This window comes from Geotrypetes seraphini, chromosome 14 (genome assembly GCF_902459505.1).
Source record: "Geotrypetes seraphini chromosome 14, aGeoSer1.1, whole genome shotgun sequence".
NCBI classification, from domain to species: Eukaryota; Metazoa; Chordata; class Amphibia; order Gymnophiona; family Dermophiidae; genus Geotrypetes; species Geotrypetes seraphini.
The window spans coordinates 76,692,249-76,704,884 of NC_047097.1; the positions used below are offsets into that span (position 1 = coordinate 76,692,249).

Genomic DNA, 12,636 nt, shown 5'->3' on the forward strand with positions numbered 1-12,636 from the left:
TGTCGGCAGTATTTTTAAATTTAGATCTTTTTCCACTATGCAAGATGTTGAATGATCTTCAAGTGTCTTACAAAATATATGCAGATGATATACAGTTCTTTTTTCTGGTTGATGATCTGGTCACACAGGCTTTGAAACGCCTGAGTGAGACCATGAGCTGTATTAAGAGATGGATGGAAACGAATAGATTGATGATCAATATAGAGATGAAAGTGATGTTTTTGTCCAGGCACCTGGTTCATGATCTCCCGCACTCTGTTCTGATATTAGGCTCCATAGTGGAATTAAATACTTGGGAGTGATTGACTCGCAATTGTCATTTCAACAGCATGTATTAGCGTTGATTAAGAAAATATGCTTTAAGCTAAGGCTTCTGAGTATTCTCTATCAGTATCTTCAATGGAATGATTATAAGAATGTACTTCAGACAATAGTACTGTCAAGCCTTGATTACTGCAGTATTGTATTGTTGGGTGTTCCCCGAAATGTGTTGAATGCTCTACTGTTTGTACAAAACTCAATTATTCGTTCTTTGTATAGGTTGACAAAAAGTGAGCATGCATCAGAATATTATACTAAGCTTTATTGGCTTAATATTAATTTCCTAATTAGGTATAAATTATTGTTGCTTACTTATTTGAGCTTACATGGGTTGGCTCCCAAATATTTGGCTGAGAGCATTTCATGTTATGCTGCACTTCCGAAGTTGCGCTCTGCTGGGCACGGTGATCTTTCAATACCAAAAAAAAAGGAGTTAAGGTTACAGACCATTAGAGCAGATGTTTTTTCTTGTACGGATCCAGCAGAATGGAACAGTTTTCCGTTATATAAAAGGCAGAAAGGGAATTTGGCCATATTTAAGCACTTGTTAAAACATCACCTATTTTGTCAAATGAAGTATAGGTTGAGTTGTGCCTTGGAGAGTAAAGCGTAACAGGGCTTAGTACATAGTATATATTGAACTGTTTTTAAAGCCTATGGGGCTCATAATCGAAAGAGAAAAACGTCCAAAAACCGGCCTAAGTCGGCACTTGGACGAACATTTCTCAAAAACGTCCAAACGCCGATAATAAAACCGGGTTTTGGACGTATTTAAAAACGACCTAGGCCTTCATAGTGCTGCTCAACATCCAAAGCTAAACGGGACATTTCGGGAGGCGTGTCGAGGGCCGTACAGCATGTATAACCGAAAGTTATACACCCAACGATTGATGGAACTTGGACGTTGTGACTTAGACTAAGTAAAACATGGTCTAAGTCACAAAAACCCACTTAAAGTCACCAGATAAGCACTGAAAACACATAACATAGACCCCCACACACTACCCCAGTGATCACCAACCCCCTCCCACCCCATAAAAATTTTATTCACAACTTTAAATTTCAGCCTCCAGATCATCATCACCTGGCTGCCTGGCATAGGAAAGCCTAGTCGTCCAGCCCAGAGGCAGCTTAAGTCGTCTTGGGGGTGGGTTAGGGACCCATAGAGAGGAGGACCTATGCCCATAAGCCCCTGTAATCACTGCATTGATACTGAAACATGTGCACTGCCCTATACACCCCCAAAACCCTTTTTTACTGGCATATAAGTGGCTCCTGCAGCCATAAGGGCTATTGGGGTGGTAGATAGGTGGGTCTAGGGGATTCTGGAGGTGGTTTGGGGGGCTTACCGTGACCTACATGGGAGCTGTAGTGAGATGATGACATGGCACCCTTTTTGTGAAGTTCACAGCAGTGCCCTGTAAGGTACCCCACTATTTAGGTGGCATGTCTGGGTGTGCAGTCCATCACTTTGCAGATCCCTCTCACGTCCAACAGGGCTTGTTCTAGGCGTTTTGGACTTGAATGAAAAGTTGGACAGAAATGTGGTATAAAGACAGACGATTTAGTGGCTTGGACGATCAGATCAGCAGGACATATAATTAGACAATTTTCGAAAGTAAAAAAAAGTTGGACTTATCTTTCGAAAATGTGTCTTAGGCTCTTTTTAACTTTGGACGACTTGCGAGATGGACGTAAACGGACTTAGATGTCCCTTTCGATTATGCCCCTCTATGTGTATTGATTTGATTTTAGTATTATGAATTTTTTGGTATGTATCTGTATTTTTGTGTTTTATTGTCTATCTATTTTGTAATCTGCTTTGTATAAAGTGGACTTTAAATTTAAAAAAAAACTATAAATAATTGTTAAGCAGTGCAGCCTTATCCTTATCAGTTTCTTCTTCACCCTTGAGCCTCACAGTGCCATTTTGACACTTCCTCCAATCATCAGCATGGAGGTGATATTGAAAACCATGGGAGGAGATCATGGCACCAAGAGAATGAATATACATGAACAAAATAAGAGCTCCCAGGACAGAACCCTGGGGTATACCGACTGATAGTGGGATAACAGGGGAAGAGTTGCTACCACTGCTTAAACAAAAGGTGCAACGTGGGAGAAAAGAATAGAACCAAGAAAGAACAGAGCCCTGAAATCCATGTGAAGACGGCGTATCAAGGAGAATGTGATATTCTACAGCACATGTGTCAGGCCAGCATTACAGGGGAGTAAACAGGGCTTCACGATGTCACCTTGCTTTCTGTTTTGGCCCTCACCTGACGGCAACAATAGCATTCGTGGGCCGCGGTGATCATCAGATTTGCGTGTTGGCAACACAACAAAAACTACCTCAGCGACGCACCCCATTGCCAGCCAGTAATTTACACCGCCAGTGTGATTGTCAACTTGCGTGTGCCGGCAGCGCAGCAGACATGAATTTAACTGTGCCAGCCCCAGCTTGGAAGCATCGCTGGGGCCAGCACAGTTAAATTCATTTCTGGTGCGCTACTGGCATGCGCAAGTTGACACCACACCAGTGGTGTAAATTACTGGCCGTCACTGTTAAATTACTGCTGGAGAGAGGAGGAAGTCAGACCATAAGAGAAAATTGAGGCAGCGAGGGGGGGGGGGGCGCTGATTATAACCATAGGCTTGCCCTCTTGATTTCCACCTCCAGCTCCACCTCCTTACCGATCTGGCCCATCAATACAATGTACGCAGGGGTAGGGGAGCATGAGTACCTCTCCTGCCTCCAGTAATATTCTGCACAGCCGCAGTGGTGAGGGAGGGAGACGACAAAGGTAGGGGGAATTATTTTATTTTCAATTTAGTGTTTGAATTGTGTCGATTTTGAGTTTTAATCTGCTATCTTTTGTACTGCTCATTTGTTTATTTTTCTCTGGAGTTGGACTGCATGCAGAGCCTTAATTTTAGGGTTTCATTGTTATATATTAGTACTTTTAGTTTTTAGCCCTGTATTTGCATAGGGGTCATCTATGTTCTGGTAGGAATGAATGTTGAGAAGCATACAGTGTGTTTTGTGTAGTTTAATTTTGTGGTTAGCCATTAGCATTATGTGATAATAAGATTATATTGTGTGTGTTTATATATGAAAAATGAATGGAAAAAATTGTGTTATAATTAGTAGTATTATAGGGGCAGGGTCTGGGGCGGAGTCTGGCCCGTGATTTCAGCCCCTTAGTGTGATTGAGTTTGACACCCCTGGTCTACAGTGTCAAAAGCAGCAGATAGATTGAGAAGCATGAGGATAGAGTAGAGGCCTTTGCATCTGGCCAGGAACAGTTCATTAGAGACTTTAGCAAGGGCAGAAATCTGATTGGAGTGAATCTAGAATAACAGGGGCTGAAAAAAGTCAAGGCAACAGCGGTGAACAGCAAATTATAGTAGCTTGGATAAGAAGGGGAGGAGGGAGTTGGGGAATCGTTGGAAGGGCAGGTAGGGTCTAGTGAATGTAAAGGTCGCAATTTTCTTTACCTTCTCTTCTAGGCTTATCCATGCTTTCATGATTATTCTTTGTTACCCTCCAGATGTGTTTTCCCTAAATGTTTCTTTATTTTCTTTAAAGATTGTAGTTCATCCCCCTCTCCTTTTGTATCGGTAATTATTTGTACATATATACTGTATGTTTATTTGTATAAAATTGTTTTATTTTTTGTCTCCTATTTTTAAATTGTAATACGCATTGAAGTACTTGACATTGCGTGTACAACAAATTTTTAATAAGCTTGAAACTTTGAAGGCAGGGAAAGTTGTAGTGGACAATGATAGGTTGAAGATGTGATAGATGGAAGGGGTGACGGTGGAAAAGAAAGTGCTGAATAGATGGGTAGGAATCGGATCAGAGGAGCAAATACTGAGTTTGGAGGAGGAAAGAAAATGTGCAATTTCCTCTTCAGTGATTTCAAGAAAAGAAGAACATAAGAATAGCCTTACTGGGTCAGACCAATGGTCCATCAAGCCCAGTAGCCCATTCTCATGGTGGCCAATCAGGTCCCTAGTACCTGACCAAAACCCAAGGAGTAGTAACATTTCATGTGGGTCAAGGGATTGTTGACACATTGAACTAGGGGAGGGAGAGGTGGAGGTGGCTTGACTGAGAACTCAAGGTTAATCTTGTGAACTTTGTCATGGAAGTACTCAGCTATAGTTTGGGGGGGGGGGAGAGTGATAGAGGAGTTGGAGGTGAAGACACCTTGAGTAGAGAGTTCAGTGTGGCAAAGAAAGGAGCGGTGAGAACCGTGAAGTTGGTTCTTACCTCCTACCCAACTCAGCTAATGCTTCCATAGCTTTTGGATCGCCCTTGGATTGACCCTCGTGGGACAGACCTCACTGTTGAATTGAGCAAGGGAGTGCTCAATTCTTTGGGGCCAGACATCTCTCTGTTGCCCCCAACAATCTTCACTCCTCTTTGTCCAGCATAGGCACAGAGTTTAAAAAAAAATTCTAATAGAAAATTTGAATTGGCCATTGGACAATATTCCACCTATAAATAAGGTTTATTATTTACTATTTTCTAAGAATAAAAATTCTGAGATAGGGAAAATGGTCCTGCTGAAGACAAACTGCAAAATCTTGCAGCAATTCTTGAGGACTCATTATCTGAGGTTAAGAAGAAAGCTACTTTAATAGTGAACTTTGTTTTTGAACAAGACCTTACTTCAGTTATGAGAATATATTTGAAGAAGGGTGGATCTACTTTTTGTGGTCGTAACCAAATCAATTCAAGAGAGGCATAGAAAATTTCTTGCTATGAAAGAAGAAACGAGGAAATTGGGAGCCACCTTTTTGTTAGCTTACCCTTGCAAATGCATTGTTAAATATTTGGATTTAAAATATCTTTTTCCTGCCTGAACATCTAAGATCTTTTTTGGACCTCAAGGAGTTAACCACTGGATAGAAGCTCAGAATAATGTATCGAGGGATTTGCTTTATTTTGATAACATAAAAATTCTCTCTTTATTTTCTAAGTTCCTCCCCCCAAAAGAAAGAATCTAACCCATTATCATATAAATTTTTGTTATATATTTTCTAGTTTGAAATTGTTCATTAGGGGATATGTTTCTATATTTCCAGACCAGGAAGTTGTAAGGATTGTATAAATGAATTAAAATAAATTTAAAAAATAATGAAGGAAAAGGTCGATATCAATTTGGGAAGTTAAGTGTTCCTTTTTTCAGCAGCAGAATCAGAGTGTCACGAATCTCCAAAATTGCCACGCCACGGCCTCATTTCTCCCCCATGTTTAAGTCTTTTTGGTAAGTTGATCTGAATGCCTGATGCCTGCTTTGAATATTTAACCAATTCATGGGAATAGTTGTCCAGCTGGCGTACATCTGGGTTCACAGACATGACTTTCTTCCAGGCCGTGAGCTTTTGCTGCAATTGCAGCCACAACATTTGATCCTTTGTTGGTCATACATGGTGTAGCATCTAAATTCTGTGAGAATAGTGTCAATGAAGTTCTCTATGTTCTTTGATGTGTGTTCTCTGGAAAATACAAACTAAATCCCATTAACAAACAGGCACTCACCAATAGTGAGAGAAAAACCACTCTACCAACCACATAGCATGGGTATAAAAAAGTTTCATTGCAAGAAAATGGTGTATTTTAAATAAAGAAAAACCTGAAAACTTAGGAACAAATAGTCAATGTACAATCTTGCTCTTTGTAAACAGCCTACGATCATTTCATAGCTAGATACACTACTACTTCAGGGCAAAACATATTAGCATAGCCACTTCCTAATGTCTTTACCACTCCTCATTTCCTGTCCTTTTTAATTAATTTTACTTTGATGTATTTTAAACAACCTTTCCCTCCCCTACTTTCCTTCCGTTTCATGTATGTTAATCTGAATTTGTCCAGTATTTTTAATATTTGATAAATTATTGTTTTTATTTACTTATTTTAATTGCTTCCTATAAACTTTTATAATGTACATGCTAGACATGTATTTTGATAGACGGTATATAAAAAAATAAAGAAACTTGAAACTAGTGCAGTTGTTACGTCTTCTTTGGATTCAGGCTCATTCATTTCCCAATCATGGGGCTCTGCCTTTACCTTTTCTTTCTCAGGCAGCTCCTCCAAAGGTAAAGACAATGTCCTGGGCTGCCCTTCCTAACCAAGGTTGCAGGGCTCCCCCTCCCCTTCCCCTTCCCCCAAAACAGCTCTATTCTTAAAAGGACCAGCCCTGCTAAAGTGGGGCTGAACTCTGGCACATTTCAAAGGAACTGCTTCACTACTGGATTTTTTATTTTTTTTTTTTAACAAGACCTCCCCCAGCCTTTGGGATTCTTTCAGTTTTAAATTTTGGATCTCTGGTAGGACTAAGCTCTTCCTCCAGAGGCACAGAGCCCTGGCTAGTGGAGTCTCTGTCACAACATGACTTCATATGATCTGTTATAATTTTTGTCCTATACTGTTTAATTGATCCTTCATCTGACCTTGATTTAAACAGTAGATAACTTGAACAATTCACGCAGGCCATCCAGCCAAAATTCTGCTCACCGTTTGTGGTTTCAACCAATCTGAATGCTTTCCAATATTCGGCTTTGCCGTCTGCATTTTCTTTCAGAACAACAGAACCATTTCAAATCGCATTATACAAATGGTCTGATGTCCACGGGTAAGTAATTCTTAGACATCTTGACTGATATTTCACCACTCTTACAGACAGGGCCGGACTGCCCAGGCCCATCCAATCTCAGCTCAGTTCACCAACTGGAATCCTACCTGCAGTCAATCCAATTCTGCACAGCCATACTCTGCTGCCCTCGGCCTTAGTCATCGATGCACAGAATCGGCATTTTGTTTTTACTGGGGAGTGGGGTTGGGCTACGCCTACTCAATTGTCTCATCACGCTTTTCTTTCTCATGGGTACGGCTAAGTTCTGCAGGCATTTCCCATGGCAGCTTCGAGAATCTATGGTAAATTGTCTCCCCGCAGCTGCAGGCAGCAGATCCCAGGCCTCCAGCATCAGCAGCACCCCACACCCCAAACGAGGACCAAGCCAGAAGCACACACTACAGCGATCATCAGGGCCACTAACCTCCAGAGAGCAAGACAAGCTCAAGGAAGCAGGTACATAAATAAATATAATTTTATCATGGGTCAGTGGGTCACAGGCACTGAGCTGTGATCCACATGGCATATCCAATATTGTTGACCGGTGACCCATGACCCACTGACCAATTATCAGCTCTGCTGAGGATGGAACATCCATCCCTCAGCTCAAACCTTTTAGTGTTAGAGGCTGACCAAATTTCATTTCCAGTTTTGGTGCCAAAAGCAACCCCAAATCCTAATTTGGTCTTATTTTGGTTTCAGCTAGAATTGCAAGCATGTTTTTGACTGAAACTGGTGCAGCCCCCATTCCCTTACTCTCTTTCCTCATTCCAAACAGGAACAGCTCCCCTCTGAGGTCCTGCCCCCCCAGACTGCCACCACCACCCAGAACCACCATCCCTTTCCCCTTGAGGCCAACCTTACAATCATCAGTGGTCCAGTGATGCAGTCAAGACAGGAGCGATCCCGCCCCTGCTTATCAAAATGATTGCCACATCCTCTACTTAGTGTTAAGTTCTGGTCATCCATGGCCGTTCCAGAAAACTGGTCTCCTCAGCTTCTCAGTTTTGTTTTTTTACTGAGCTGAATAAACACTAAACAAAGCTCTTCTGAAAACTTTTCTTCAAATCACATTTTTCCAACATTCTTCATCAAATTTCCATTTTACCTTGATTTACAATTTTTTAAATTAAAAAAAAAATGGTTTTGCCTCATATCACTAAAGTCAAAGTTTAAACCCTGCCCTCAGTGTGGCAGAAAAATCCAAACATTTGACACATGTTCAAAATGCCATCTGCTTGAGCTCAGACCACAACCAAACAGAATGGTGAAATGTATTCTTACCTGATCATTTCCTTTCCTTTAATCCTGCTAGATTAGCTCAGATTATTGGCAGAGACAACAATTGAAGATTCTAAATACATCACTGGTGGTACAGCCAGGATTCTGTCAGTATACCAATGCCAAAACTATAAGTAATTGTAGAAACAGACAAAATACTTGAGGGGGGGGGGGAGAAAAAAACTTCTGGAACACTTCTGCAAAAACACACAGTAAATGACAGCAGATAAAGAGCTATCCAGTCTCTGTGTAGACCTCAGTTACCCATGCTTAAGCACTGGTTGACAAATCTCCACTATGCCAACCATATAGGCAGCCAAACATGATGGCTTCTTGGTTAACCAAATATCATCCCCAAGTATTGCTGACAGTCAAGATGTCTTCCCCTTCCACCTGAGGGTGATCCTGGACTGATTTAGCAGGATTCAGAGGAATAAATATCCCTTCCTTTTGATCCTGTTAGACCAGTCCAGAGTAGTGCGATGTGCAAAAGCTTATTCCTCAGGAAGACAAGAAGATAAAGTTCCCTAAAAAAAAAAAAAAGAGGGAACCATACAAATGGTAACAGAGTCTGCTGAAAAAGACAAGAATGCCTAAAGCTCATCATAAATGCATTTAGTCCAGTAAAAGAAAAAAGTATCACCTTTTTCCCTCTAGGCTTTTTTTTATTATTATTATTTCTATTCTTTAGCTTGGAAAGTGGACTAACACGGCCAAAAGACAATAACTCATGCAGATGTTTCCAGAGGTCGGTTGTCCCTCTCTGATGGGACCTGAATTCGAGCAACTTGCTGTTGCTTTGAGTTGCTCTTTGGAGCAGGAGGTCAGCTCGTCTGCACAGCTGACAGGGCTTAGAGAGGGTGGGAGCCCGGCTGCTCTTCCGATTGGCTCCCCGGAGCAGGAGGCGGGGCCTGGAAGCCGGGCAACATCTGGAGCGCGCGAGCGAGAGGCTGCTGGTTCGTGCTGCGAGACTCTGGCAATGGCTTTCGTCCACGTGCAGGAAGACTCCGATTTCCCCCTCCAAAATCTGCCCTACGGGGTATTTTCCACCAGGGATGAGGTGAGCTCGGGGGGTGCAGTGGGACTCCTGGGGGCAGAGGCGCCTTTCCCCTCCCTGGGGAGCAGAAAGAGAGGGAAGTGGGGGGAGGGGAGGCTTTCCTTTCCTGATTGTTAGAGAAAAGTGCAGGACTGGACAGGAGGAGACCCCAAGGAAGTGCTTCAAACCAAGCTGGAGAGGGAGACTGGGGGCAGGGAATGGGGATGAGCAAGCTTTTAGGATGGTGGAGGGCTGCCAAAAGGCAACAACTGTGTTCCGTTCCTCTGGGCAGGAATTGCAATTGAATTGTCCTTTCAAAGCCATTTGCTCAGCACATTACAGGGGTTCAAGGAAGGTTTAGATAGGTTCCTAAAGGATAAGGTTATAGAAATGGTCAGGAACCAGTTCACAGGTCATAGACCTGATGGGCCACCGCAGGAGCGATGGACCTCTGGTCTGACCCAGTGGAGGCAACTTATGTTCTTATGTTTAACCCTGGCACATGCGAAAACCAGGGATCTGATGTGTTTCAAGCATTGTTCCTGAGGGTTTTCAAGGATTTTCAGATTTTTTAATACAGAATTGAACTTTGCAGCATTAAATATGAGCTCCAAACTCCTCTTATTCAGCTGCTTTTCCAGTATATTTGTGTGCAGTCCACAAGCCTTGTGGCTCTGTGTATATGCATGAAATATGCCAATTTCCAAATGTCCTCATTCCTGGTAACTGTCCCAAGCACGCTGTCCCTTCGCTCAGTCTGGACTGTTGCATGCAAGCTCAGCTAAGTAGGTCTCTAAGAGAGAGCCGTTTACATGTAGCCCTTTATAAAAATGAGCTTGCATTTGTTAGACAAATTCTGGAGCTTTCTTCCATTTTGCTAGGTCCCTCCTCATGCTCTCCATACCATCTATTACAGAGATGAATAATCTAAGGAAGTAGTTTCCGTAAAGGTGGTGGGTGTGTGGACTATCACTTGGCGCCTTGATTTAGGTGCTTCGAATGGCTTAGTCTCAATCCTATAATACTTCAAAGGTTGCATTGTGTGCCAAAATGTATTCACAGCCCCTTATGCCAAGATCGTGGCAGCTGCACCTTCTTGGGCCAAGTGATGGACATAGCCTAGGTGCCATGTTAACTTTTTAAAGTTTAGCATCTAATATCTATTTTATAACTTTTTGTGATTTCAAAAGTACAGAATATAGATAAAAATGATTATTCTACCGGGCGGACTCCCCATCTCCTAGGAAGCACACTTGAGAGACTCCTTTCATTCAGCACAGTCTACACAATTAATACTCCACATACAGTGCTGGCCTTTAGTTATACTGAATAGCTAAGAGAGCTCTCTGATATTGGCCCAGTAAACTAAAGCTCATCATACATCCCAGTAATCTAGGAAATGCCAGATCAGCCAATAAATATCATACCATTCATGTTCTCCTTGGTGACTACTGTACCACCCAGACATCCTGGAATAACTTAAGACCTGGCCGGACGAAAGCAAAGGACTCCCCACACTATCCGCAGGATTCACTATCTTGCACTAACCAAGAGCAGGGAAGTGGGGAAGAAGGTAAAAACTCACCATTAGTTATTCAGGTACATCAGAAAGCCTGTGAGGGAATCAGCTAGACCATTGGATCAGAGCAGAGAAAATGAATGAATTCTTTGTTTCACTCTTTAATAATAATAATAATAATTTTATTCTTATATACCGCCATGCCCATCGAGTTCTAGCCGGTTCACAACAATTACATTAGGATCCGCATTGACATGCCGATTTACAAACAATGTATTGGATTTACAACACCTTCCGCCGAACATGGCTGAAGAAGCGGAAGTGGGAAGTAGAGAAAGAGGAAAGTGGTAAATAAAGGGGGGGGGGCAGGGCCGAATGGGCTGATTTACCACAATTTATTGGATTTACAACAACTTTAGCCGAACTTGGCTGATGAAGAAGGAGGAGGGTGAGCTGGAAGACAGCGATCAGTAAAGGGGGATAGGGGCGGGCATGTGGCCAGGTAATTCCGGAGAGGGGGCGTTAGGGGGCTTGTTTGTTGAATAGATAAGTTTTGAGTGTTTTTCTGAAGTCGAGGTAAGTGGGAGCCTCGAGAATCATTTTGGCGATCCATGGGTTCATCTTTATGGAAGAAGATGTAATTTTCACATTATATGATGTATTTTTTTTTTGGAGGGGGGGGGAATATTTTCTCCCTGTTTCTGCCCTTGCATTTTGGGATTTTTGTTTTGTTTTTGTTAAAGGTTTACATGTGAAAAGTCAGGAAGGAAGAAGATGTGATAACATTTGCAATAAAGCAAGTCTGGTCCAGAGATTTTGGTGGAAGAAGTTGTAAATTAACTTTTCTCTCCGGGGATGCAAACAGACTTTGCATTCTTCAGGGAGAATTGGGAAAGCTAAAAGTGAACATCTGCAGCCTGCGAGCACAGAGGCCGCACTTTGACCTTGTTTCTGTTTATAGGGTAATTCAGGTGCAGCAAAATCTTAGTACCTGGGCCTTCCAGAGGCTCCTGAGAATGTGCTTACATAGTGCCAGGAACTGCTGTTAAAATAGTGAAGGGTCAAAAGGGCTTAAATTGTGGGAATTATTGCATACAAGTAAAGTTTAGTGTCTGCTAATGCCAAAAGGAAGCCTGAGGACTATTATAGCCAGGTCACAAAGCCATAAGGGGGAGAAACAGCTGAGGAGCTCTAACCCCCTCTTCTATTAAACTGTGTTAGCAGTTTGTAGTGCAGAGGGCCGTGCTGAATGGCCCGCGCTGCTCCTGACGCGGGTCATTCAGCGCAGCTCACCGCACTAAAAACTGCTAGCGCGGTTTAATAGAAGAGGCCCTAAGTTTATGGTAGTAAGAGAATTTGCTTGTCTTTTATTAAGAAACATGAGTGAGCGAACACTGAAGTGTTTGGAAGTATTTGTTTCTCAGTGTTGCTTCAGTGCATTGAATAAACTGAAAGAAGTTTACTGAATGACAGAAGACTTCCCCAAAGACAAGACATACGCAGCGCTGTACATCAAAATACAGAAGGGACAGAAGAGCTTACAATCTAGTCAAGACAGACAAACTGGACAAAGAATAATAATAATAATAACAGTATATATACCGCAGGACCATGAAGTTCTATGCAGTTTACATATGATTAAAAAAATGGTACAAACTGATTGAACTTAAAGGAGGTGAGAGAAAGTGGTTAAGAGGTCAGGGGAACCGTTATTGAGGGAAAAGAGATATACGGGTCAACTGTCTAGATATTTCAGGAACAGATATGTTTTTAGGTGCTTCCTGAATTCCTCATAAGTAGTGGGCGAGAGCAATTGTTCTAGATCT

The 12,636-nt window shown here is 42.2% G+C and overlaps 1 protein-coding gene across 1 annotated transcript in view; it reads left to right on the forward strand.

Annotated features, from left to right (window-relative positions):
- Positions 1-9,161: 9,161 nt before the first annotated feature.
- The window catches only part of FAH (fumarylacetoacetate hydrolase), a 60,693-nt gene continuing 57,218 nt past the window's right edge, over positions 9,162-12,636 (forward strand). Inside the window, exon 1 of the mRNA XM_033920454.1 lies at positions 9,162-9,315. Coding sequence (XP_033776345.1) covers positions 9,235-9,315 — 81 coding nt within the window. The 5' untranslated portion in view covers positions 9,162-9,234. The remainder of the gene's footprint in view (positions 9,316-12,636) is intronic.